The sequence below is a fragment of the Camelus bactrianus genome, chromosome 27 (assembly GCF_048773025.1).
Source record: "Camelus bactrianus isolate YW-2024 breed Bactrian camel chromosome 27, ASM4877302v1, whole genome shotgun sequence".
NCBI lineage: Eukaryota > Metazoa > Chordata > Mammalia > Artiodactyla > Camelidae > Camelus > Camelus bactrianus.
In genome coordinates, this window is record NC_133565.1 from 26,238,185 (window position 1) to 26,265,801 (window position 27,617).

At 50.9% G+C, this 27,617-nt stretch overlaps 2 protein-coding genes across 4 annotated transcripts; both read right to left on the bottom strand.

Annotated features, from left to right (window-relative positions):
- Positions 1–4,314: 4,314 nt before the first annotated feature.
- RCCD1 (RCC1 domain containing 1) lies at positions 4,315–12,410 on the bottom strand. 3 transcript variants are annotated; one of them, XM_074354184.1, is made up of 8 exons: positions 12,092–12,410; positions 10,524–10,732; positions 10,039–10,438; positions 9,746–9,867; positions 7,377–7,475; positions 6,838–7,002; positions 5,930–5,959; positions 4,315–5,338 (listed from the first exon to the last, which is right to left on the bottom strand). In XM_074354184.1, the coding sequence occupies exons 2-8, from the start codon at positions 10,696–10,698 to the stop codon at positions 5,187–5,189; spliced, it is 1,143 nt and encodes a 380-aa protein (XP_074210285.1). In that variant the 5' UTR covers positions 10,699–10,732; positions 12,092–12,410; the 3' UTR covers positions 4,315–5,186. The 3 variants fall into 3 exon arrangements, with proteins under 3 accessions (XP_074210285.1, XP_074210284.1, XP_074210283.1); XM_074354183.1 differs by having other exon boundaries at positions 6,838–7,008; positions 10,524–10,728; positions 12,092–12,408; XM_074354182.1 differs by having other exon boundaries at positions 6,838–7,008; positions 12,092–12,407.
- A 267-nt stretch (positions 12,411–12,677) lies between these two features.
- On the bottom strand, positions 12,678–25,647 carry UNC45A (unc-45 myosin chaperone A). The gene is made up of 20 exons (XM_010955092.3): positions 25,496–25,647; positions 25,107–25,268; positions 24,838–24,874; positions 24,360–24,535; positions 22,609–22,701; positions 21,939–22,106; positions 20,507–20,675; positions 20,096–20,266; positions 19,201–19,372; positions 18,283–18,583; positions 17,376–17,470; positions 16,993–17,134; positions 16,472–16,612; positions 16,133–16,260; positions 15,857–15,923; positions 15,289–15,402; positions 14,951–15,066; positions 13,972–14,089; positions 13,710–13,865; positions 12,678–13,560 (listed from the first exon to the last, which is right to left on the bottom strand). The coding sequence occupies exons 1-20, from the start codon at positions 25,499–25,501 to the stop codon at positions 13,303–13,305; spliced, it is 2,790 nt and encodes a 929-aa protein (XP_010953394.1). The 5' UTR covers positions 25,502–25,647; the 3' UTR covers positions 12,678–13,302.
- Positions 25,648–27,617: the final 1,970 nt, after the last annotated feature.

Consider the following 27,617-nt stretch of genomic DNA (forward strand, 5'->3'; position numbering starts at 1 on the left):
AGCCTAACTCCTGATGTACAGAGGCTGAGGTACTATTAGGAAACTTCTGGTTTCATTGCTATTTGTCATTAACAGGACTGGCTTTAATAGGGTTAGGCAGCCTGGCTTTTTTTTAAGCCACCTTTATATTTATTATAAAACACATACTTAACCTGTATACGCTGATAAATTTTGACATATCTACCTGTGAGAAACCATCAAGTTTCATCAAATCAAGTTACTTAACATAACTGTCACCCCCAAAAGTTTCTTCCTTACAAAGCCCCTTTGTAAGTCCTCCCTTCCATCCCCACCCCATCACCACTCTGCTTTCTGTCACTATAGAGGAGTTTGCATTCTCTAGAGTTTCATATAAGTAGAATCATGTAATGTATGAAAGTATGAATTTCTCTATATCTTTTCCAACACTTGGTATGGTCAGTCTTTATTTTAGCCATTTTAGTTGATGTGCAGTGCTGTCTCGTGGTAACTTGTGCTTCCCTAATGACTGATGATGTTGAACATCTTTTCACTTGCTTCTTTGCCATCATTCTTACCTTTGGTGAAGTACCTATTCACTATTTTTGCCCATTTAAAAAACTGAGTTGTGTTCTTACTGTTGAGTTTTGAGAACTCTATATTCTACAACAACTCCTTTTATCAGATGTATGTTTGCAAAGATCTTGTCCCTGTCTGTGGCCTCTCCTTTCATTCTTTTTTTTTCTTGTTAGTATAACTGATGTAAAACAATTTATTTCAGGCTTTCATTCTTAGTGTGTTTGAAGAGCAGAGGTTTAATTTTGATGAAGTCCATTTGTTCTTTGGATTGTGCTACTGTTGCTTTAAGAAATCTTTACCTAACCCAAGATGATGAAGACTTTCTCCTAGAAGCTTAAAGTTTAGATTTTACATTTATGTCGGATCCATCCATTTTGGTTCTATATGTATCTATCTATATGGCTCCAGGTGTGGCTTTAAGATCATTCTCTTTGTATACAGATACCCAGTTGTCCAGCACCATTACTTGAAAAGCTAAACTTTCTCCACTGCAGTGCCTATGTACCGCTTTCAAAAATCAGTTTATCATGTATGTGTGAGTTTCTGTTCCACTAATCTGTTTGTCCTAATGCCAGTACTACCCTGTCTTAATTACTGTAGATTTATACTAATTCTTAAAATCAGACAATGTTAGATTTCCAACTTGGTACTTTTAAAAGTTATTTTGTCTGTTCTAGGTCCTTTGCATTTTCATATGAGTTTTAGAAAAAGCTTGTCAATTTCTACCAAAAATCTGGTAGGATTTTTGTTGGCATTGCATTAATTCTATAGACCAATTTGGGGAGAACTGACATGATGACCCACAGACAAGGCATATATCTCCTTTTATTTATGTTTTCTTTCATTTCTCAGGAATATGTTGTAGGTCATGTGTATAGATCTTTTATAGCTTTGTCAGGTTTATCCCTAAGTATTTCATATTTCTTGTAAATGGTATCTTTAAATTAGAATGTCTGGTTGTTATTTGCCTGTATATAGACATACATTTGAATTTTGTATATTGCTCTCCATCCTGCAACCTTGCTAAACTCATTTATTAAAAGAAATGAGGTAGGAATGTAGTTTGGTGCAGCCATTATGGAAAACAGTATGGAGATTCCTCAAAAGACTAAAAATAGACTTACCGTATGATCCAGCAATCCCACTCTGGGCATATATCCAGAGGGAACCTTACTTCAAAAAGATACATGCACCCCAATGTTCACAGCAGCACTAGATAGAATAGCCAAGACATGGAAGTAACTTAAATGTCCATCAACAGATTACTGGATAAAGAAGTTGTGGTATATTTATACAATGGAATACTACTCAGCCATAAAAAAGAATAAAATGCCATTTGCAGCAACATGAATGGACATGGACAGTGTCATCCTAAGTGAAGCCAGAAAGAGAAAGAAAAATACCATATGATATCACTTATATGTGGAATCTGAAAAAAAAAAAAATGAACTTATTTACAAAACAGACTCAGACACAGAAAACAAACATGGTTATGGGGGGGAGGGGTGGGGTGGGGGTGGGAAGGGATAAATTGGGAGTTTGAGATTTGCAGATGCTAACGACTATATATAAAATAGATGAAAGAACAAGTTTATACTGTATAGCCCAGGGAACTATATTCAATATCTTATAGTAACATGGTGAAAAAGAATGAAAATGGGAAAAAAAGATATTACAGATTGATAACCTCAGGAACAAGAAAAGGAATATCACTATAGGCTCAAACTTAAAAAGAACAGTAAGTGACTACTACGAAGCTCTGTGCACAGAAATTTGACAACTGAAATGGACAAGTCCCTGAAAGACACAATTTACCAAAACTCACCCCAAAAGAAATCTAAGTAGTCCTATAGCAATAAAAGAAATTTTCATCATTGCAAGCCCTCTGAAAATGAAAACTCTAGGCCCAGACGGTATTACTGGTAGATTCTACTAAAAATTTAAAGAACAAAAATAACATCAATTCTGTACAATTTCAGAAAACAGAAGATGGAACACTTTTCAACTTCTTTTATAGACCAGAATGACCCCAGTACCCAAACGACAGAAACATAAAACAAGAAAACTATAGACTAATATCCTTCATGAACACAGACACAAAATTCCATAGCAAAATATTACAAAATTGAATTTAAAACTTTTAGAATACATCATAATGAAATGGGGTTTATCTTGGCAATGCAAGGCTGGCTCTACATTGCTGGTGGGAATGTAAGATGGTATAGTTGTTTTGGAAAATTGTCTTGCATTTCCTCAAGATAAATTACTATAGGACGCAGTAATCCTACTCCTAGGTATTATACCAGTTGAAAACATGTTCACACAAAAACATGTACAAGAATGTTTACAACATTATAACAGTGAAAAAGTGGAAATAATTCAAATGTTCATCAACTGATAAACAGATAAACAAAATGAGGTGTATCTCTTCAGAATTTTACACAGCCATAAAAAGGAATGAAGTACTAATACATGTTACAGCATGGATGAACCTTGAAAACTAACTGAAAGGATTCAAACAGAAAGGCAATATATTATATGATTTCATTTATATGAAATAGGCAAATCCATGGAAATAGATTAATGGTTGCCACAGGCTGGGATAAATGAACAGTCACTGCTAATTGGTAAGGGGGTTCTTTTTGGGGTTAAGAACATGTTCTTACATATATATATATATACATCACTTAGGATGACAACGTCCATGTCCATTCATGTTGCTGCAAATGGCATATATACCCTCACATACACAGTCAAATGATTTTTGACAAGGGTGCCAAGACAATTCAATGGTGAAAGGACAGTCGTTCCAACAAATAGTGCTGGGAAAACTGGATGTCCACACGCAAAAGAATGAAGTTGGACCCTTACCTAACACCATATACAAAATAACTCAAAAGGGATCAAGGACCTAAATGTAAGACCTAAAACAATGAAATTGGGAAAACAAAAGCTTCACGAAATTGGACTTGGCAGTGATTTCTTATATATGACACCAAAGTTATAGGCAAGAAAAAACAAACTGGACTTCATGAAAATTTAAAAACTTTACATTAAGAGACACTATCAATGGAGTAAAAAGGCAACCCACAGAATGGGAGAAAATATTTCCAAGTCACTTACCTGGGATTAATATCCAGAGTAAAATGAGAACTCCTAAAACTCAACAACAAAAAAAGACCCAATTCAAAAATGGGCCAAGGACTTCAATAGACATTTCTCCAAAAGAGATGTATGAATGGCCAATAAGCACATGAAAAGGTGCTTAACATCACTAATCATTAGGGATATGCAAATCAAAAGTACAATGAGATACACCTTACACCCATCAGAGTGGCTACTGTCAAAACAAAACAAAACAAAACAAAAAACCCAAAGTGTTGGGTGAGGATGTGGAGAAACTGGAACCCCTTGTGCACGATTGGGGGGACTATAAAATGGAAAAGCCACTGTGGAAAACAGTATGTAGGCTCCTCAAAAAAATAAAAATAGAATTACATTATGACCCAGCAATTCCACTTTTGGGTAAAAACAGTGTCTCAAAGAGGTATTTGTAAACCCATGTTCACAGCAGCATCATTCACAACAGCTAAAGCATGAAAGTAACCCAAGTGTCCATCAGCCAATGAATGGATACACAAAACGTGATGTATACGTAGAGCAGAGTATTATTCAGGCCCAAGAAGGAAGGAAATACTGCCGTATGCTACAACATGGATGAAACCTTGAGAAGATTATGCTAACTGAAATAAGCCAGTCACAAAAAGATAAATACTGTATGATTCCACTTATGTGATGTATTTAGAGTAGTCGAAATCATACAGACAAACAGAAGGTATAATGGTTGTTGCCAGGGATTGGGGAGAACGGGGAGTTATTATTTAATCGGTGTGGAGTTTCAGATTTACAAGATGAAAAGAGATGAGAATGGATGGTGGTGATGGCTGCACAGCAATGTGAATGCATTTAATATCCCTGAAGTGTACACTTAAAAATGGTTAAATAGTAAATTTTTATGTGTATTTTAACTCAATAAAAAAAAGAAGAAATTACGATCAACAGGAGTATATATATATAACGAGGAATATCCATACAATGGAATACCATGTAACAATAAAAATGAATGAACTGCAGGACACTATAGATGAATCATTAATGTTGATGAAAAAACAAGACATAAAAGAACATACCCAGAGTGATTCCATTTACCTAAAGTTCAGAAGCAGACGAATTATATTGTATAAAGATGCATACAAGGACGGTACAATTCGAAATGAAGACAGGGAAGAGAAATAACAAAAGAAGATGGCCTCTAGTGGTTCCCCATATGGGCACTACCTCAAAATCACCTGGGGTGGGATGCGGCAGCTTTAAAATTACCCACATCTAGGTTCCACACCCCTAAGTTCTGATTTCACTGTGTCGGCAGTGCTGGCCTTAGGCATCCACTTCCAAAGCTCTAGGGTTTCTAATGCGAGGACAAGTTGAGGATGCTGCTCATAGGTGGTGCAAGAGGGCTGTGACGGGGAGGGGCGAGGGCCGGGCCTTTGGCCGGCAATGGTGTTCCTTGACCTGGGTGAAGTGTCACAAGCATTAGCTTAATAATTTTTTACTCTACCGTACATTTATTTTATGCCCTTTTGTATATGTCAGCTCTTCTCTTTCTCCACAGCATACACATAGGTGTTCCAGGGACCACAGCTCACAGTCCTTACTTGGAGTTGCTTATCTACAAAGTAGTCCACACGGCAGGGCCGATCCAAGCTGGTTGTGTCCTTGTGGCCAAGCTGTCCATATTTACCTAAAGTGAAATAAGCCCTTTTGCCATCCTCTCCTCTCCCCTGGGCCTTGACGCTTTTCCCCTCCAGGGAGGAAAACCAGCCTGCCAACCGAACTGCAGGCTTAAGCCAGCACTCTGCTGGTGTCTGCTCTGTGAAGTCAGGAGACAGCACCATAGAGCCTCCAGGACCAGGCAAGTCTGCAGGTCCTCAAAAGGCAGTGGCCAGCAGCCACTCCAGGCAAGATGCTCCTCCAGGCTCCCCACTCCTCAACTCAGATGCTCAGAGCAGACATTTTCATTTTACCTTTTTCTCTACCCAGTGCCAGACCAAAAGATGTTTCTCACAAATGCTGGCTAAATATTCCCTTAAGAAAAGTAGACGGGAAGTACTGATATCTCCTATTTCTCTGCTGTCTGGTCTCTGCCCTTCTAAGCATGCCTAGATCTGTTCCAGAGAGGGGAATAGACAGCTTTTCAGTCCCGGTCTTCCCAGTGGTCAGGCTGCCCAGGCCCCTGCTTCCACTTGTCTGCATGGCTATTGTTACCTGTCCTCTACCCCCAGGTCTTTCCTCCCTGTGGTTTAAGCATCACAAAAGCAAACAATTTACTTACCCCAGCCCCAGGTGTAGAGCTCCCCGGTTCCTGCAACCAAAAGGACAGTAAATGGCCGTCACCAATGCTTTTTGACAAGGCATTTGTCCTCCTTGGCCTGCCACAACCCATAGCCAGCACATCACAGTCGTCCTGAGGTTTGCTTGGCAAGGGACAACATACTCTCTTTCTCTTTAACAGCTGTCTAATCACATTTGGGGTAAAAAGGATCCAGATTGAAAAAGCTTATCTTACAAACGAACTTATTTACAAAATAGACTCACAGACATAGAAAACAAACTTATGGTTACCAGTGGGGGAAGGGCATGGGAAGGGATAAATTGGGAGTTCTACATTTGCAGATACTAATATACATAAAATAGATAAACAAGTTTATGCTGTATAGCACAGGGAACCAGATTCAATATCTTGTAATAACCCATGGTGAAAAAGAATATGAAAACAAATATATGTATCTTCCTATATGACTGAAGCATTGTGCTGTACACCAGAAACTGTGCTGTTCACCAGAAGTATTGACTATACTTCAATAAAAAATAAATAAATAAAACATTTTTTAAAAGAAAAAAAAAGTTTATCTTCCTATACGCCCGCTGATTGGCCTGACTCTCACAGCTACCGAGTTCAAGAGTCTTAGAAGCAAAGCTGAGCAGGCCCTGCTGTCAGGTGAGGAGGCTGGCAAACACCAGCCTCCCTCCAGAAGAACCTTTGGGGTCTGACCGGCCAGGGAGCCACTATTAAAGCCATGTCGGGGTGTACTGAGAGAGGCAGCTACCTAGTACATGACAAAGATGCTTGAAATGATAGTTTTTTTAGGTGACCACACCCTTTTCTGCAGCTCCCAGCTGGAGACTGGGGTGGAGTGACTTTCTGCTCCATCCTGAACCAGCCTCCCCAGCCCCACTCACTTGTCACCACCGCTGTGTGCCGGGATCCACAACTGGCTTTGATGGCATCCAAGCCCATGGGGAGATCCAATAAAGCTGGGAAGGGCTGAACAGCTATAAAGGGGGCAGGGGCTCCATTCTCACCCCTGGCTACTCTCTTCACTTCAGAACCATCTTCATTCAGTCCTGTGGCTTCAGAGAAGCAATAAGAGTGATGATGACAATGATGGGTAACACTCACTGAGCACTGATTGAAACCTTATCCATACATTAACTCACTCAATACCACAGCTGAAGCACAAGCTAAGCTCCAGAGCTGGTGCTCCCAACCCCTACCTTCCCCAGGAAGTGCTGGAGTTGACAGGTTTATGGGGAGTGGAGTGCTGACACTGGCATCAGCCTTGCCACACTCCCTCTCATAAGGGGCTCAGAGTCCTGGCTGTGTCCTGGGGGTCCCAAGGATGTCGCATACACCTACCGAGCACTGTAGCTCTCAGGCCAGCATATAGCCAGGAGTCAGGAATGACAGAAACATGTAGAAGTCAAGAGTTGACACTCACCTTCCCCTGTGACTGTCTCTCCATCCTCCGCCAAGCTCCTGGTGGGCAGGGCCAGCTGCCCTGATTCGTTCCAGCCCCATATATAAATATCCCCAGTTTCTGAAAGACATAAAGGGAACCCCATTAAACAGACTGTGAATAATGCCCCCTCCACCTCCTCGGCCCCCTGCATCCATCCAAACTCCCCTATTCTCCACTAGCTCCCTGGAGACAACTCCTGCCTGTCTGCCCAAGTCAGCACTCCAGGCAGGTGCCTCCCTCAGGCCCAGCAGCTTCCCTGCCTCAACGGGTCCCCTTTCCCCTCAAGTGCCTTCAGGTCACCTTTTCTTAAAGAAGTCTCTTACTGGATCTTCCTCTCCACTTCTACTTTTTCCCTTTGTTGTTAAATTGCTCCCCCCCCACAACTTCCACGTTGGAATCGTGTCCCCAGAAGTTCCTCAATGATCTCTCTTTCAAATCCACTGAGCCCAGGCCCCTTTCTTCAGTCCCACCTGCCACTGGTCCTGCTCAAGTCCTCTTCTTCAAAAAAATTTTTTTTAATTGAGGTAGCATTGGTTTATAAACACTATATAAGTTTCATGTGTACAACACTGTATTTTGACTTCCGTATACATTACAGAGCACTCATCACCGAGAGGTTAGTTTCCAACCGTCATCATATAGTTGACCACTTTTACCCATTATGCCCTCCCCCTCCCCCCAGAAGACCTCTAGAACCTCTCGCCTTTCTTGCCCCCCACAACACTATAGTTTGTTGTTTGGAGCAACAACCCTAATGCTAAAAATTCACTAACAATAGTAGCTAATTCTTATCAAGAGTTTAATCTGTGCCGGTGTTTTAAGCACAACATCCCCATTTTATTTAACAGAAAACTTGAGGCACAGAGAAATTAAGTACTCTGCCCAAGATCTCGAGAAGCAGAGTGATGATTTAGACCTAAGAAGTCTGGTTTGAAGTATCTGTGCCCCAATCACTACACCAAGGCCTCAAATTCCTTTTGGACCTTAAGTGTGAGCTTCCCCATTGGGCTCACTTTCCAGCCCTCCTTTCTCTTCCCTTCAAGCCTGACTGCCAACCCAGGCCCATTGCATGAGAACATGGAGGAGAGATTACAGGCATAGGTGGTTTTTAAAGATCCCTGGTGACACTGAAACCATGACCCATAGAGGTAACAGAAGAAGGCAACTGGTAGAAATTCTTGAACTTGTCTTACAGAACAACAGACAAGGGAACTGCCTGGTAAAACCTCTTTGCTTGTAAACTGACTTCATTAAGTTCATTTTAGTTTTTTGTCTTTTTTTCTCTTTAACTGCATACGCTCCCAGCTTCACACAACTCAGCTGTTTTTACAGGAACTTGGAGTCAGCTCCTGCCCAGTGAAAGCTGGCTGGGGACTAGTTGGGACCACTGACCCTAAAACTGGACCTGGGCATATGGCCAGTGAGTGGCCTTCTAATGTCACAGGGCTGGAAAACTCCACCTCAGATCATGCTAAGTGCCTCCATTTTGAATATGCAGAAGCATGTAACCCAGATACCTGCTCAAACACTGATTACCTCACCTTTTCCCTGCCTCCAATCATCTTTCCCCTGCTTACCCCATAAATACCCCAACCCCCTTTCAGGGAGGCAGACCTGAGATTTATTCTCCTGTTTCCTCACTTGGCTGCCTTATGAATAAACTCTTGGCTGTAAACCCCAGCACCTCAGCATTTGGCTTGCTGCGCATCAGGCAAACAGACCTGGTTTGGTAACAATACAGGTGGCAGCCAGAGCCCCAGATGCAGATCCTTACAAAGATCATTGGCTCCCAGCCCCACCCAACAGCCTAGGAATCAGCTGCACCTGGATCACCTGCCAGAGCAGCAGACTCAACATAATCCAAAATTAAACTACTCCTTCTGGCCCTAGGTCACCAGCCACAGCACCACCAGAACTCACACTCACCACCAGCATCCTCCTCGTGGGCATCTAAGTGTCCACTGTGTGCTACACATCATGGCTCCCTGGGCAACTGCTACCTGCCTTCCTCGTATTCCTTGGCTGGGCTGCCTCTTACCCCTTCATTTCCTCTTGGGGAGTATTTTAGAAAGGTAGCACTGGCTGGAGGCAGATGGATGGGAGGCGTAGGGAGACCAGTAACAGAAAACTGCAATGGCCTGGGTGTGAGTGGGCAATCGTGGCGGCAGAGTGGCTTCACCTGGGAGGCAATGGGGAGTCATGAATGACTGGGCTGACTGATGTGGGGTGAGCTTTCAAGGACGCCTGGATATGCCACCCATCAAACTGGGAAAGAAAAACTAAGGAGGCGGAAGGTTTGGAGACTAGGAGCCCCTGAGCTGGTTTTTGAAAAGCACTAGGTTACTCACCACTCACACACACAGAGTGCCAGCCTCCTGCGGCCACCTCAGTCATGGGTAGGCCTTGGAGCGCCTCCAACAGCCTCGGCTCCGGCTCTGCCTCCAGAGTCCCGTGGCCCAGCTGTCCGTGCCTGAGTAAGGGAGACCTTAGTCGGCTACAGAAACACCAAGAGGCCTCCTCCCCTCCCCAGTGGCACTCTCCCACCCCCTATATGCTCACCTCCCACTCCGAGCCACGTTTACCTGCTCCGCCCCATCCGCGCAAAGGCCCAGCCGGCCCACCAGGCCAAGCCGCCACTCACCTGCCTCCGCCCCAGGAGAACACCTGGCCCGCCGCGTCCAGCAGCAACGCGTGCTCGGCGCCCAGCTCCAGCCGGCGAGCCCGCAGCGTCGGGGCCAGAGGCCGGTAGAAGGGCGGCCGCGGGCTCACGTAGGCACGGACGCAGGGCAGCAGCGGCAGCGGCCCAGCCTGGGTCTCACCGCCGCCGGGTCCGTCTTTCCGCTCGGCCTCCGGCACCACGGTCTGGGCCCAGAGGGGCTCCCCGCGCAGCGCCGAGCCGGGCGCCCAGGCCTGAAGCTCCGCCCCGGGTCCGGATCCCGGCCCGGGTCGCAGCACCACGAGGAACGCCTCCGACGCCCACGCGTCCTTGCAGCCGCCCGCGGCGCCGCGTGCGGAGCCGGACAGCTCCACCTGGCCTCCACCTGCGGGGGCGAAGAGCGGGCTGGGGAGCGGGTGGGACACGCACCCAGGGCCGGGGGCCGGGATGGGGACGGGGGCGGCGCTCACCGGTCACGAAGGCGGTGTAGCTCCAGCTCGCGCTCACGCGGCAGATATCGAGGCCCGCGCCCGGCGCCCTTAGCGGCTCGGGACTGAGTACCTGGTGCCCGCGCCCGGAGCCCAGCGCCTGCCCGAAACCGCAGAAACCGAAGCCGAACCAGGCCCCGGTGCGCTCCCCGGCCATGCCCCGGCGGCGCCCTCTGCTGGCTGTGACCTGGCTGGGGCGGGTGGCGGGACCGAGGATTAGGGCAGAACCGGACGAGATTCTTCCAGATGAGCCCTGACGGGACACTGCAACTGCCTTACCAGTAAAATGGGGAAAATGCCATCCTCCTAACCACAGAGGCAGACGATATGCATTCCACAAACGTTCGCTGAGTGGGAGGCTTCGCTAAAATCCTACCAGATTTAGGATTCTGAGCTGCCTAGAGTAGGATACTTTCTCTATCCTCCCTTTTGACTCAAGCAACTTCACTGTCCCACGAAGTGGGCAGGAGCTATTTTAAGTGGCCTCTCCTTTAGGCGTTGGACTAGGATCTGAACCCCTCCTTCTGAATTCCTAGTGTCTGACATATCTCCCCATGTAATCTTGCGAACTAGAACTGCCTCTATTTGGCACAGGAGACTCCCAAAGTAATCCTTATCCTATCACACAGCTTAGGACTGAGCGGGGCTGAGAGCTGAACTCGGCTCACCAACTCCACATACAGTGCTCTTCTCACTAGTAAAAAGCAGAGTGTTTGAGAGGCAGTGCCCTGCACGGGTTAGGTCCAGTTCCATAGTTTGCCTCTGCAGCTAGTAGTGTCTGTGCCCTTAGCCAATTTACTTGAGCTCTTTCAGTCCAATTCAGTTTTTTCAGTTTTACAAAGCTGGAGAGTAGTGGAGGGTTTGTACACACCTTGTAGAATTCTTGGTAACAGATGCAAATAAAGGGTTCAAGTGCTGGCACATACTATGGTTAAGTACACTAAGTTTACTAAATCCAGTACTTAGAATTGATAAAAATGACTTATTGGTCTCGAGGGACCTACACAAAGCAGTTTCAACTGGACCTCATCTAGTCGTTTATTCCTTTCACACACATTTATTGATCCCTTACTCTGGGCTGATGAGAAGCTCCCAAGGAGCTCATGCGTAATAGGGAAACAGACCCACAGTCGAGATTACAACAGCAAGGCCACTTTATCCGTACAGCAAGTTTGGTTTGATCAGAATTTCAATGGCATCTTCGAGCATTTGAAGTCAGATCCTTGGTCTTTCCTTGACCTTTGCCTAGTCTCCTAACCACTTCCGGGTTCAATCCAACCCAAGGAAACCTCTGACCTTGATTTTGACCCTGTGCCCTACACCCCCTCAAGAAGCTCCTTCCGATGGACAAAGAAAGTGAGGGGGCGTCGGGCGGCCGCCCAGGAGCTGTTCCTCAGCCCAGGACTTGGTTGGCAGCCGCAAGTGGAAGGATTTGAAGAGCCGCGCCCTAGACAAGGCGCCCATTGGCTGCCGCAGTCTCCCCGGGGCCAATCGCTGGCGAGGGCGGTGACGCCATCGCGCAGGGCGGGCAGCCGCTGGGCGGTACTCACCTTGCCTGCAGTCCCCGCCGCGGCCTGTCTAGTCCAAGCTCGGTCGAACCGGTCCCGAGGCCTACTGTGGCCTCTGCGGCCTAGGGCGTGGAGTGCGCGAAACCTCCGATGGTTGTGGGCCCGAGGCAGAGATTGGACCAAATGGTCCCGCCCTCCGCAGCCATGTGCGGGGCCTCCGAGTTCGGATTGGAAGCCTTTGGGGATCACCCAGAGCCATCTAAAGAGTTGGCGACGGGCGACCCTGGTGACGGGTACCGCCTGTCATTCCCCCTCAGCGTGGTACGGCGGCGGCTCGCTACTGGACACGCGCGGGTCTGATGCCCAACAAGAAGCAGCCGTATTAGGCGGGCTCCGGACAGATTTTACCATTCATTGGCTCGGAATCTGTCATTTATCTCTGTTGAGCCAATGAGCTTCGAGCTGGGCTTAGTACAAGAGTGTAAGCAGACAGGGAAGCCCGCCTAGCCCAGACTTTCCTCCCACCCTGCCCAGTTACTGGAGTTTCCCTCAGGTTTCCCAAACCCCAGATCCCGAGCACTGCCTGAGTGGAGATCACTAAGAACCCTCAATACAAAGGCAAAAGTACTGAAGGGCCTACATGCATTTATTTCCACACAACTGAATAGTTTACCTATTCACTTCTTAGGTTTACATCTTGACCCTCTAACAGGATTAAGTAGCAATTCAGTGAGCTCTGGGGTGGGGAATCCATTGGATTCCTTCGAAGAGGTGGCTGTGCTGCTGTAAAGCTGCGCTGCACACAGGAAACCATGCCCAGCTCCTGCTCCAGACTCCACCCCACAGCCAGCCCTCCCTGTCCAGCGACAGGGCACACATTTGTTGAATTCCACACAATTTTATTAGAGGACCCAGGGGTGGTCCTGCTAGTAGGCTCAAGTGATGCTCACAGCTGGTGAGGCTGCGCTGTGTCCTTTCCAATGCCGAAGATCCACAGGCTGGGTCAGGATGCAGCTTCCCCATTCCCAGCTGTCTACAGTAGTACCAGAAAAGGGCCCTGCTGCGTGAGGCTGGAAGCAGTGCTGACAGAGCAGGGCTGTGATGAACAGGGTCCCTGACTCAGAACAGAGGACATCAGAGGGCAGCTGGGGAGGAGAGGCCAGAATGTTCGACATTCCAGCCCCCACCAGCCAAAGCCCCCTCTATCCTTGCTCCCTGTGCTGCAATAGGTAGCGTGTCCATGAGGCAGGCCCTCACTCTCCATCTTGGCTGGGTTTGATAAGCCCATATTCCACTGCTTTCCCCAGGCAAGCTGTGGCAGCCCTTGTGACGGGGCTTTCCTTGCCCTTAGCCAGCACTGACAGGATCTCCAGCACCTCGCTCTCCATCAAGGTGCTGGCAGTCTCTCTCGAAGCCTCCACCATGTTCAACACCACCACAGTGCCCCGGTGCTGCAGCTCCTGGTTGGGGCTCAGAAGCAGGTCCTGCAGGATCTCCAGCCAGTGTGTGGTCTACAGAACACAGGGCAGTGTGACCATGAGCAGCAGGCTCAAGCCTGGCAGGGAAGACACCCACACACCCTGGGACTGCCCTCTGCCAACCGAGGGCAGTTGAGTGTTCCTGGCCCATCTCTCCTCCCCCACCAAGAAGAGGCACTGACCACTTGGGGGATGCGGCTACAGAGCGAGGGCCGCATGGAGGTGAGCATAGCCAGGCCCCCGGCAGCTGCCCGCTGCAGCAGCTCGTCGTCCTCTCCGCTGTACAGCACCAGCAGCTTTAGCCGGTCATTGCCCTCAGCTTCAAAGAGGTCCTGTACCTGTGGCCAGAGAAAGGCAGTGGGTCGGGTCAGCCAGGGCACAGCCCAGGCAAGAACTGGTACTTCTGCATGCCTGCCCGCCACAGCTGGCTGGACCAATCCTTACCTCCTTGCTCACGGCCAAGTTACACATGCACTCCGTGGCTGCCCGGCGGATCATCTCATGCTCCTCAAACATGTAGCCCTCAATCATGGGCACAGCCTTCTCCTTCAGGATCTTCTGTCTGTGGGGCGGAGAAGGGAAGGGTCAGAATCCTCAGAGCCTTTGCATCCACCACCCCCACCCTCCTGTCCCCATACAATCAAGCACTGGGTCAACGATGTCCTTGGCCAATACCCAAAGACCCCCCACCCCACACCCAGTATGAACTGCAGTGGCTTCTAGCCTTCTAACCAGGCCTAGGAGATAGCAGGGGACCTTGAAAAATGCTCTTACGTAGGAGTTAGGAGACCCAGGTGGTGGTGATGGTGAGACTAATACCTAACATTTGAGCACTTACCCTGACCCAGCACTTGGACTGCCTTACTCACCACAGCCCTGTGATGAAGGTGCAGGTGTGATTATCATTACTATTTTGCAGAAGAGGAGACTGAGGCTAAGTAGTGAGTAATGTGCCCAAGGTAACAATTAGCAATAATAGTTAATGCGTCTTGACTGGGCACACTGCTAGGAGCCAGGCACCTATGTAGTAAATGCTTTTACATGTATCTTCTCATTTAATTCTCCTGACCACGACTCCATGACACGGGTACTATAATCATCCCATTTCACAGATGGGGAAATTGAGGCACAGAGAGGTTAAATAACTTGTGAGGTTACACAATAGTAACCAGTGAAGCCAGGATTTGAACCCCGGCAGTCTGACTCTAGGGCCTGCACCATCACTGCCCAATTCCTTGCCCTCTTACGGAACACAGCACAAGTCAAACTTCTTGGCCTGTCTCCTCAACTATGATGCAGAGGAGTCACTGTGAGGAGGAAATAAGTGAGTGACTGAGGAGTGCTTTCCAAGCTGTAAAGTGCTTTAGGAGGTAGTCTGATACCCTGATGCCCTGCCCAGGCCCTACATCCCAAGGGACCTTACCGGAGCCTCTCACTGATCCCCGCCAGGTTCGTCAGAGCCATGAGTGCCTCAAAGTTCTGAAGGCCTGAGCAGTTGAGGTGCAACAGGGAGACAAGGGGCCGGACCACCTCGTAGATCTGCAATATGCAACCACCTGTCAGGGCTACATGCCTCAGCTCCCACCCACCTCACAGCCCTGAAGATGGAGCCCTGAAAGAAGGCTGCCCTCCCCATCCCAGGGCTCAGCAAAGCTCTCACTTTCTGTCAGCCCCAAGGAGGAGCCACAGCCTGGGTCAAAGCCACCAGGGCTGAATGAAGGGGTGGAGGACAGGCTAGTGCTGGAGCAGGAAGACACGTACCCGCTCTCCAGGAAAGGTAATCTCTGGGTTGGAGGTGATGGTGAGCTTGGCGAGAGCCTGGGCTGCCTTCGTCTGCCCCACGTCAGTGCCTTCCAGGGCCAGCGGGAGCAGAGCCTGTAGGGACAAGCCTGTCAATGTCCAAGATGTACCCAAAAATGTAAGGCCCGAACCACGAGGCCTTGAGACCCTGACTGTGCTGCCCTCACCCTTCCCCAACTCTCTCCCCAGCTGAACGATACTCCTGCTCATGCCCTCTCTCCTGAGGTCTCCCAGTAAGCCACCCAAACCCTTCCTGGAACACACAGTAAGAGCTAGACATGGCTTGTGCCCGGCACTGGGCCATGAAGGTCAATGACACAAGGGAAGAGAGAGCTCAGGACCTATTAAGGTACAAAGTGCCGAGGGCGCTAAGGGCCCGCCCGTTTCAGCACCACTCACTCATCACGAAGACATTCCTGCTGGTCACTAATAATACTTTTCCATCCCACATCTAACACTCACCTCTTGTGTAGCAGCCACTGAGTCATGTTTTATAGACCATCAGGAAGGAGTCTGTAAGCCTGCTTACCTTGCCCCCTCCCTGAGCAACCACAGTGCCGCGGTCCTCAACCTCTTCCACCAAAGCCAGGAAGACCCTGCAGGGAGAAGGCCGTGTTGGGTGGGCCGGCCCAGGGCTCTAGCAGGCAGACCCGCCACTTCTGGGCTAAGCAAAGGAAGGCAGCCACACGGGGGGTCCCCCTGCTCCAGGTGGCCCACAGCACAAAGACCTGCTCCCTCTGTAGTTCCGTCGGCAGCCTCGAGGCTGATGAGCTGGGAAAGGTCTGGGTGGCCGAGACAGGCTCACCTGGAGAGCAGCTCCCTGCAGGAACTGGTCAGCACAGGGCTATCGGTCTTCGCCATGCACGTCATGGCCGACACCACACCGGCCGCCAGTAGCTTCTTCACCCGAGCCCGTACGAAACTAGGTTTGTCCTGGGGAAGGAGGCAGCTTAGCAGTGGGGCCTCAGCTATTAGGTAGAGGAAGTCGGGGTGGGGGGGGACCCTCTTCACAGCACAAATTGATGAACGTGAAAACGAAGGGAAAAAAAGCCACTTAAACAGAAGGCTCATCTGCTGTGGACGCCTCAGGTCAACTCGTCCCAATGACACGGAGGCCCCCAAGCTCCTCCTAGCGGCCCCTCACCTTGGGGTGCTGCTCGGGCACATGCTGCTTGGCATACTTGGCCAGCTCCACCATCTTGGGGTCTGGCTCCTCATAGTCGTAGCTGTTGGTACAGTTCACCAGCGCTGAGGCCACTGCAAAGAGCACCGACCTCTCCTCGGACTGCCAAAAGCAGAGGGGCCGTCAGTTGGCCATCAAAGGGAACAGAGCAGCACCAGGATAAGTGCTGTCCAGGCTCTCAATTCTACTGTCAGCTGGACCACTCAGGCATCAGGAAGAATCTAGGAACCTCCCAGGCCCCAGGGTGGCCCCAGACTTTGGGAGCTCATATACTTGGCCTCCCCGACTCCCCCTAACAGATCGTCTTTCCCAGTACTGCTGGGGCAGGTCAGTGCACCTACGCCACACAGACCGGTCACTCAGACTACCAGCTCTCCTGCTCTGGGGTCACAAAAGCCATTAGCCAAGACCTGCCAAGAAAGCCCCATAAGCTCTAATCCTAGACAGTGTCCCCAGATGACTGCAGGAACCCATGGGGCTACCTTGCTGAGCTGGAACAGAGCCTTCAGGGCAGCCTCATCCTCCACAAACTCCTCCTTCACATCAGCGTCGAAGGTGAGGTACGCCAGGCCCTCCACTGCCCAGCGCCGAGTGCCCGCGTCAATCTGGTCATTGCACAGCCACCTGTGGACATGCAGGGTAGTGACGAACATCAGAACTGGGGACAAGAGGAGCACACCAGGACCAAGGGGGAAAAGCCAGGGACTGGGGCATTCCCACCACATATACAGAAATAGTTCACATGGCAGTGCAGGAGGGTCTGACCCGGGGAGGGCAGGGCAGTGAGGAGGCCCCAGCGTCCACCTAGACCCTCCTCTCCCGAGATCGAGCTGGCGGGAGGGGGTGGCAATGCTAAACGACTTACTTTCGACACTGCTTGGCCAGTTTGCGAGTGGAGCCTTCAGCAAACTGCTTCATGCTGAAGTCAGTCCCTCCAGCCGAGCCGAGCTTACAGAGTCCCTGGTTGAAGAGGCAAGATGCAGCTGCTGGCCAAGGGACAGGGGCAGAGCAGGGCTCCTCCACAGCTGGTGTGGGCTGCCCCCAGCATTCTTCCAGGCTCTCTGGGGCCATGCACACCCCCTCAGGCTACCACCTGGAGCCCTGGGCAGCAAAATCAGCTACTGGGGTGGCCACATGACATGGCATCTGGTAGAGACTGACACACTGGCCATTGTGCAGGCCTGGGCCCCCGCCCTTCTGATCTGCACAGGGATTTGCTCTGTTCATTTTCCACATCATACAAGGAAGCTCTTTACAGGTGGAGCTAAGATGTGTGGGGAGAAGACAATGCCTCAGCCAAGACTAAGATCCTCACAGGTTGGAGAAACCCAAGACTAAGTACCCCAAAGAGGAGGACCGGCTTCCTCAAGGTGACGGCTGCAATAGGCTCACAGAAGCCAGGTGGCCCCCGAACCACCAGCTCCTGGGGCCACCTGCCGGCCCAGCCTTCTCATACAGCCCTTCTGACCGGCCTGGCCCAGCGTGCCCTCCAAAGTCCTCCATCAGCTCCTCCTGGTGCTGCTCCCATCGCCTGCAGGGGGCAGCATGTGCCACCCCACGTTCTCAGTGTCCTTTCTGCATAAGGCTCATCTCCCTGACCCGACCATAAGCCCTATGTTAGGAGGCGCCCGGGTCCCTGCCTCTGGCCTCAACAAGGCCCTGCATGTCCCATATTTTCACCTAGAGTCTGCTTGGGCCGCACCCTGAGACACCAGCCAGCCCGGCACCCTTGCTCAGCCGCCTGCCGGCCCATTCCAGGCCCGCCGTCTCACCACCAGCGCCCGGATGCGGATGCTGTCCTTCTCGCTGCGCTTGTACAGGTCCTTCAGCAGAGAGACGCCATTGGCCGTGATGAATGAGGCCCTCTTGGCCTTGCCAGCTGCATGGATCAGGGCCTCCACAGCCACCAGCTGCTCTTCCTCCTGCTCCGAGGCGCACAGAGCGATCACGCTCTCCATGACGCCATTCATCTCCAGGGCCCTGTTGCCAGCGTCACATGGGCCCTGCAGGAGGCAGGACACCGTCTGGATGGCCCGCAGCTTCCCGGCCAGCCCTTGGCCCTCAAACCAGCTCCTGAGGGGCACAGGGTGGCAGCTGTCACACTGAAGCCAGCATCAAAGGACTCTCCTCCCTCCCTTTCCCTCCACTGGCCAGGCATCAGCACTACTTGGGCAAGATCAGCAAGCTGCCAACGGGAAGACCAGGACATTCCCCTAGACGGCTGGCACTGGTGTTCTTCATCTCGGCTTTCATTCCAGCCTCCCCAACGGCATCCACCTCATGTAGGTCACTCGCACTCACACCACCCCATTCGTCTGTTTTCCTGTACTAAGATCTGAACCTGTGCTGCTTATTTCATGACCGGTCCTCCATCAGTCTTCTAGCTGTGAGCTCCATAAAGGTAAGGACTGTCACGTTGCACGGCTGTGTCAGAACAGACACAGAGGCAGTGCTCAGCGAGCAGTATGTGCTTGAGGACACTGGTTACATCAGAGAACTGACTTGAGGAAGAACGTCCCTGGGGAAGTCACTGTGGAACAAGAAGTGGGCCTTGGGAGCCCTGTGTCTGGCCCCCACCAGTCCTCCCAAGGCGGCTCTTCTTGTGGAAAACCTTTCACTGCTGTCCCTCCCCAAGGAGTCAGAACCCTCACTGGAACCCTAGCACTGGGAGGTGGGGCCCAGTCCCTCACTTGATGTAGTTTTCGCAGAGTCGGTGGAAATTCTCCCTCTCAGCATCACACTTCAGGTCATCGAAGAGCTTGCTGAGGAGAATGGAGGCACTCATGCGGCTGTTTGCCGTCACCGTGAGCTCCCCGGGAGGGTCCTGCACAGAGCCCCCCACCTCCAGAATCTTTTTCAGACCTGAAAAGACACTCTATTTAGACAGCAGAACACTAGTTCCAACCCCTAGGTTTCCTAGGAGATGCACGGAAAGGCAGGACCACTCCTGGACAAAGTGGACAAAGGTTACGGAGCGCAGACAGGCTCAGAGCATCTGGTTGGCTGATCCACCGCCTCTGAGGGCAGTTGTAGGGTCAGGGAAGGACCTCAGAAGTGAGGTCTGCGTGCCGGCGTGCCTGTGGGGCCGACTGCGCTGGGGCTTTGAGGTTCCTTGTTTGTAGAACTGAAGGGGAAAATAACACCCACACCTTGTAGGGTTATTGGGGTAACAAGAGAGGATGAGCACCCAACAGATATGCTTATGCTGGGGCTTATGCAAGCTTTTCTCATTTATCTTTTAGGGGGAAAGAGAAGTATGAATTTATTTATTAAACGTTAAGAATTTTTTCCCTGGTGTAGAAGTGATACACACTCACTGAAAAAAACTTCAGATAGAGAAAGCTGATCCAGCCTCCCCGTGAACCTGCCCGCAGGCCTGCTCAGTGTGCGCGCAGGTGCACATGTACTCGGCTAAAGGTCCAATGCTGAGTTCCCTAAAGGTACAGCACAGGCCACGTGTGCACTTCAGTGCACACACATGCTGGCTGCAGTTGCTCCTGGGGACAAGCAGGCCCTGCCACCCAAGTAAGATGCTACACATATGCTTGGTCTCTTTCTGTCCCTTTTTAAAACTGGATCACCTACCGTGGTCGATGACCCAGAGGGTGAGGCCGTTGTTGGGATCCTTAGGAGACTTCCGGGGCACCACTTTAATCAGGAGGGTCAGGGCATTGTCTCGGCCTTGGCCTGAGACCCCCACCTCAGTCAGTAGCTCCAAGAGATTACTGATGAGGACCTTCAGCTCCCGGGCGGGATCTGACAAGAAGAAGACATTAGTGCCCAGACCTTGAAACGTGCCAGTAGGGAGAGGGGTCTATATCCTGGACTCTGGGCTCCAGCCTTCCCCACAGGCACCCTGGCTCCTTAGAACCCAGAGTAAAATACGGTCACCAAGGCATATTCCTGAATAACCTGCAGCTGTAGCCGGCCTGGCTGGCTCAGTCCCTTCCCCTCCACAACAGCAACCCTCCAGGACACAGACCTGTTTCCACTCACCCACGATGATGGCGCCTTCCTTGCCCCGGAAGCCTTTCTTGACGCCTTCCTTCAGGGCATCAAACATAACCTGCAGCAGGTGGCAGGCTGCCAGGGACACAGCCTGGTTTTCCACACCCAGGATGGAGACCACCTGCCGAGTTCCCAGCATGCTCAGGGTTGCCACTGTCTGTGGGAGAAAGGTGGAGACAGCCTCCCGTTGGTGAAAGGCAGCCGTGGAGATCTGTGACTGTGCGTCAGAGAGGATGGTCAGAGGTAAGGACATTTGGGTGGAAGCAGCTTCACGCGAAAGCAAAGTGGGCCTGCCTGAGGGTGTGGCCGGGGTGATGCCAGGATTATCATGTTGGAAGGGCTTCCTAAAGAAAATATTCCAGGGGAAACACCCCCTCCATCTCTCTCTCTCTCCTGGGCTCTAATTAGAGAAGACAAGGAATATCGTGGCCCTGAGAGCAGCTGCTTTGGTTTGTCTCTCCTTAGGAAGAAGAAACATAGGCCTAGACAAAGCCATCCGACTACCAGGCCCAGGGGCACCAAGTTCCTCCCCAATAACAACCCTGAGGTTCCGTCTACACCCTGGGGATGTGGACATACATGGAATGAACCACAAGGCCTCTCCATCCATTTCTAAGCTGAAAGAACCCAGAAGGTCCACTTGGGTCCATCCCTGTTCACATGAGGATGGGCAGGAAGGCTGGAGAAGGCAGATGGAATTCATACAGTTTGACCATTCTTAGTCCTGGGAGACCCAGAAATAGACCCCAAGCTTGGTCTGAAGAGCTTTCATAGACTATTTCACAATTCTACCTCTGATCTAGGAACTGTGGGCTCCTCTAAGAGCAACCAAGGGTCAAGTCCCTGTCCCCTGAATCCAGCCAGCTCAAGAAAGAGCGTGAACTTTGTGACACTGGTCCAGGGAAGGGCTGTCCTTGCTGAACTTGAACTGTCTGTGCGGGACACCCACCATCTACACGAAGAATCATCTCAAGGTCCAGCCCTACATACCCAGTCATGGTCTCGATGGTAAAGATGCTATGAGTGACTTCACTGACCACATCACTCACTGTGAGGACACCTCTCCAAGGGAAATGCCAGTTTGATGGTGAGGGAAGGTATCCTGCTATCCACAACCAGCTAGCTTCACCACACAGACAGTGAGGGGCCAGAGACCAGGCACCTCTGGGGCTGACTACAGGAGAGCCGAGGCCCACACTTGTGAGCCCACCCGACACGAGTGCTCAGGGTGTCAGTGGGCTGCTTTTGCTCTTTCCTGGCCCCACTTTGTCCCAAATCATACTGGCCTTTTTTTGTGTCATTTTAATTTTGCCTCTCTTGTTACAGATCTCCTTAGACTTTATCAGATGAGACGTGGACCGGTGGGTGAATGGACAGACAGACAGACTGAGGCAGTAACTAGACCCTGCGCCCCACCTACCCGTGACTGATGCTCAGAGCAAATGCCGACTAGCGTGCGCAGAGCCGCCAGCATCAGGTCGGTCTCTCCTGTGTCCAGCAGGCGCTGCAAGAGCTGAACCCCATTGCTCCGGAAGATCTTCTCAGCTCCAGCATCCTCCCGGGCCAGTACCACCAGGTTCTGAGAAGCCTGCATCATAAGAAGGGCATCATAATATGAGCACCGCACACAGCACAGGGTGGGGCATGCAGACACCCTGAGCTCTGGGTCTCACTGCTTCCATTTAGCAGCTGAGTGACCATGGCCATAAATTTAACCTCTTTGAACTTCAGTTTTCTCCTCTGTAAGTAGAGGGAGGAGCTTGCTCCCTCACTGACGGTTCAAGTAAATGGAGCTCTGAGTCCCTGGCAAAGACTGAAGGACAGAGACCGTGCCTCAGTCACCTCCACACACCCAGCTCCCACCACAGGGCCTGGCCAATGAGGTGCTCAGTGAATACTGGTCCCCTCTCCTTGGCTCACACTCAGGACCCAGGCCCTCTGAGCTCCAGAGGTTCTGTGAGCCCAGCTGCACAATCTAAGAGCGACACACAGCAGACCAGGCCAGCAAGGACATCCGGGGCCAACAGCAGCACACAGGGAGGGGCGGGCAGCACTAGGGGAGTTCAGTCCCTGCTCACTTGTTCTTATACCTTTTGCTTTTTCTCAGTTCCTTTTTCTTGTGGGTCCAATAGTATCTGAAACATCTGTTCCACTTTGGCATCCGTTGAGGACATGTACCGCACCTACGACAAACCAACAAAGCATGGCAGGAATCATCTCTCTTGGCCAGAGACAACACATTCCCTCTTTGTCCTCTCTGGCTCCTCCCAGCGCCTGGCTCCTGTCTCTGGGAGGCACAGCAAGGATGTCTGGGCTTAGGGCTCGCACTAAGCTACCCTGGGCAGGAAGAGACTCGCCTGGCAGCTTCTCCTGTACTTACCTGGCTGTTTTCTTCTCTGAGCCACTTCCCGCTTGGGCAGCACCCATGCTGAAGGCAGTGCCATTCGGAAGGGGTGGCGTCCTATTAGCCAAGAGGCAACCCACTCCTGGGGGGCCATGTATGTCGTGGCAGCCTGGCTACACCGCCTATGGCACTGAACTCACACTTAAACCTCCTGCAGGGAGCCAGCAGGTCACGAGGTAGTTGCTAACACTCCCTTTAGGTTGAGGATTTTCTTTTTGATAGATTTTTTGGGTTTTGTTTTGTTTTGTTTTAAAAATAATCTAAACAATGAAGCTCATCCCTTAACAAGGCCCTCTCCCTTTCCCAGGGTCCTGGGCTTGGATAGTAGCACGTGCCTAGCATGTGTGCCGCTCCCCTCTCCCCTCCGGCATCTGTGGCAGAGCATGAGTGATCAGTCACAACACAGGCCCAGGCAACCTACTTCCCAACCCTTCTCAACACAGGGCTCTATGCAGCCCCTGCGGATCAAAAGGTAGCTCTCAACATTTTGATAATGTGTTTGCCATCATATTACTTGTTTCCACTGTGTCAGCATTTTAACACCAAATTATCTGACTGATTCAAGCTTGATTATAGTTCATAATGACCTTTAGATTCTTTTCTCCTAAATTAATTTTTAATATATGTAACACACAATGTCTCTTTACTTAAAAAAAAAAAAAAAAAGGAACAGATCAAGCAAAATCTCTTCCAAAAAAAAATTTACATATCCAAGTGTACCCATAGGAAAAAACATGGTATTATTTTGGGTGCATATGTGGGGGATCATGTTAACATAAATGGTATCATGTTATATGTGTTACTGTATATTTTGCTTTTTTTCCACTTAAGTGTCAGCTTTCCACATTCTCACATGTGGATCTGCCTTGTCTTGGTAACTATAACACAGGAGCCTATAGTAAGGACATCACTCGGTTTATTTAGCCACTCCCCTATTGCTGGGCATTTAGGCAGTTCCAATTTTTCACTACTACAAGCAAGGCTGAAACAACCATACACACACCTGCTAGCGTGCATGGGCAACGCTTCTCTAGGAGAGAGAGCAAGAAGTAAACATACTGAATGACAGGATATGCTCATTTAAGACATACGGTAAAGGACATTTCAAAGGAGCTGTACCAATTGATACCCCCTCCAGCAGTCATGAATGAGCCCATGTCCCTCCTAACCTCACCACTTAAGTGTCTATCTCCCTTCTTCTAGCGATGTGTACAAACTTTAAATGCTTGTCAAACAGACCACCCAAAAAATCAGCACCCTGCTGTTATTTTAATTTGTTTTTTCTTAACCACTGGCAAGGCTGAGCGCCATTCTATAAGATGATTTGCCATCAGTATCTCCTCTCCAGAGAACTATGTTTATACCTTTGACCCAGATCCATTTACCAGTGCCCCTCTACAACTGGTCAATGCCTTGCTCTCTCTGTTACTCGCATACCTTCTCCTGAATCTGGCCCCCGATGCTCCGCAGGGCCTCCTGGAAAACTTTGTTCTTGGGCTCCAGGCTCACGCATCTCTGCAGGTCAAGGACAGCCTGGTCGAGGCGGCCCAGCTTCTCTAGGGCTTGGCTCCGCCGGTAAAGTGCTTTCACATCCCCACCATCCTTTTCAATGGCTGAGCACAAACGGGAGCTCTGTCAGCACCCATGAGGCCACCATCTCCAGGCAAGAGCAGTAGGGAAAGATCTCGAGGGCCACAGAGGAAGGTGGGGGGACGGATGTGGGGCTCAGAACTTCAGCCTCAGAAAAGGTGAGGGTAGCTGCAGAAAAGGAAATGCCCGGGGAAGTGGGAAAGAAAGAAGGCAGCCGTGTTTCAAGGGTGTAAGGAGGAGGAGAAAGTGAAGGCGCAATGGTCCCAGAATCCCTGCCCCATCACAGAAGCCTCACAGCTCCACAAAGGGGCCCACATTCCCGTACCTTTGGATGCCTCCGTTTCTGCTTTATCGTAATCTTCCTGTAAGAGAAAAACACGGGCCTTAGAGGCTGGTCATCTCCTTTTTGGGGAATAACTGGGCAAAAGAGTTGTTCTCCTGAGTCACCAGATCTCCTGCCACCTAGAGGCCCAAAAGGCACGAGACAACTGTGGGTGGCCTGGGAAGGTGAATGTCCAGTGGGGGCCCAAGCAACAGCGAGATGGGCAAGCAGGGGCCTGGGCAGGCCAGAGGAAGAGTAGCCGGCTCCCTCACCAGCTTCAGGTGGCAGGCGGCCCGGTTCCGGTGCAGAATGGCCTGGTCCTGGGGCGTTGCGCCCAGACCCAGGGCCTGGGTGTAGGCCGTCAAGGCGCCTTCGTAGTCCCCGCATTTGAACAGATCGTTGCCATCTTTCCGCAGCTGCTCTACTGAGCTGGCCTGTGGAAGAAAGGGATGGAAACGTCGGAGGTGGACTCAAGAGTGAGCCGGGGAGCTATGGGGAGAGGAGGCTGGTGTTAGGGAGCGAGTCTCACGGAGGGCCAAGACTGAGGGAGGAGGAGGCTAGGGAATGGTCAGAGCAGGAGCGACGTGGTGATGGCGCGGGGGGATGTGTACGCACCCCGCGGCCAGCGGGCCGGGGTTCGGGGGATCCCTGGACCACTCACAGTCATTTCGGAGCAGGCGTTCCAGGCGCGCGCAGGCGCAGTTTCTGGGGCGGGACGGCTCTAGGCTCGGGAATCCGCCATCGGCTGCCCCGCCCCAGTCTTACGTCAGAGGCGGTGGCAGCGACGGGGCGGGGCCAAGGCGGGAGCGCGCCGGGAGAGAGGCGGGCTGGTCGGCCCCGGTCCGCAGGCGCAGAGAATCCCTGGGCGCCTTTAGTGTGTTCCAGCCGAGACCTGCAGGGGGCGCGCGGCGGAGGACCAAGAGGGACTTCCGTTCCTGCCGGTGCACTGGTCCCTGCCCCGACCGCGGCAGAAGTGCACGAGGTCTGCCGTCATCAGAGCCACGAGCAGCAGGCTGTAAAGACCCAGCGCTAGGAGCGGGCCCGGGCCCCTGTGGGAGAGGGGAGAGTATCAGGATGCTGGCCCCAAGCCGCGCTCTCGCTGCTGCAGCCTGTGAGTTACAGAGCCCCTGAGAGCCCGGAGAAAGCGTGAACCTCCACACACACACACCCTAATCCAGAAAAATGTAGAATTTGTAAATACAAATTCAGGGAGCTCACAGGTACCTTGAAGTCATCCATGGACAGACTCAGAATTGAAAAGTCCGACTATAATGCGTGGAATCCACGAACTACAATACCCTCTCAGTACTGACACCCGTCCCACCCCAACCCGCCACACAGCACAGTGTCTCCCTGTTACCCGCTTTCACAGCCCCCTGAACTTTTCCTTCACAGGTTTATAATCATTTATTTACGTGATTTTATGCTTGAGGTCTGTCTCTCTACTAGTCTGTAAGCTACAAGCCTCCCACCCCAGAAATTAGTATCAGAGCCCCAGATACTGGAACACCCTGTCAGTGTTCCAGTGCTCTGGGGCTGGAGTTCTCACCTGAGGATGGGAGGAGGTGGAAGGGCAGACAGATTGACCTGGTACCAAGACCTCAAATTCAGCCCGGGTGCAGCAGGAGCCCCCCGCAGCCTGCAGGTGGCAGCAGTAGGCTTCCTCCGGAGTATCAGAGAGCCGAGGACAGAAGAAACCCGGGTAGTGACGGCCATCAGCATCCCAGGTAGACTGGCACAAGTGGGGGTAATGGGCCAATGCTAAAGGGAGGAGCGAGGGGGTAGGAATGATCTACCCACCCAACTCCATCCCTTTTGGAGAGTGAAAGGGATCAGCCATTATCAGAAGGGCAGCCTCTCTTCCAACCCACCAGCTCCCCAGAGCAGCCTATACCCCATTAAAAGAAGAGGGTACCCGAGGGGGTGGTGGGCAGAGGAGAGCGCTGTACCTGAGAGAGAGGTCGGCTGGGCAAGCGTCATCCAGTTGAAGAACAGCAGTAGCCCTACCAACAGGCTTGTCAGCAAAGGGCCCGGCCTCCTATGGAAGCCCATGAGAGGTCACCTCCACCTCAGCCCTGGTCCTAGAAATCCCAACATTTGTTGCTAAGCATGGCTCCAGACAGTAAGGAAATAAAAATCAAAGCCCCAAAGCACCATTAACACAAACCTGAAGCTTCTCTGTCACTGACCTGTAGTGACTGAGATTCTATTTTCTATTGGAAAACAATGGGACTGTGGCTCCAAGCTGCCTAAGGTTCTCTGAGGTGAAGGGGAAGAGGACTGAATGAGCAACAATAGAGAAGTTGAGCCATTAGCCTGAAGAACAGACAAGCATTTAGAACCAGATATGTTTCTCTCCACCCACTCTCAACTTTCAGGCTGCCACGGAAGCCCTGGGAATTCTGATTGTTCCATTTCAGGCCCCAGAGACCTCAGTTTCAGCGTTTGGAGCTTCCCTCCCTAACTTCTGCATCATGGCAACCACTAAGACTAGGTGAAAACCGAGGGCGAGTGTTTTTGTTAACATTTCCCCCGAGACCTCATCTGCCCCAGCTACCAGCCAAAGTACAAAAGCTACCAATCGGACTGGAGTATACTTAGCTACCAGCCAACCCCATTTCACAAGGAAAGCTCTCCCAGGGTCGCCAGGTCTCTCTTACCCCTCATACCTCATAGATGCTACCTGATGAGACAATTTCTCCACAAGGCCAAAGGCCACCAGCCAGCCGTGCTGTGTTGTCCTAGAGTCTACAGAGGCATCATGCTCCCAGAACAGCAATGAC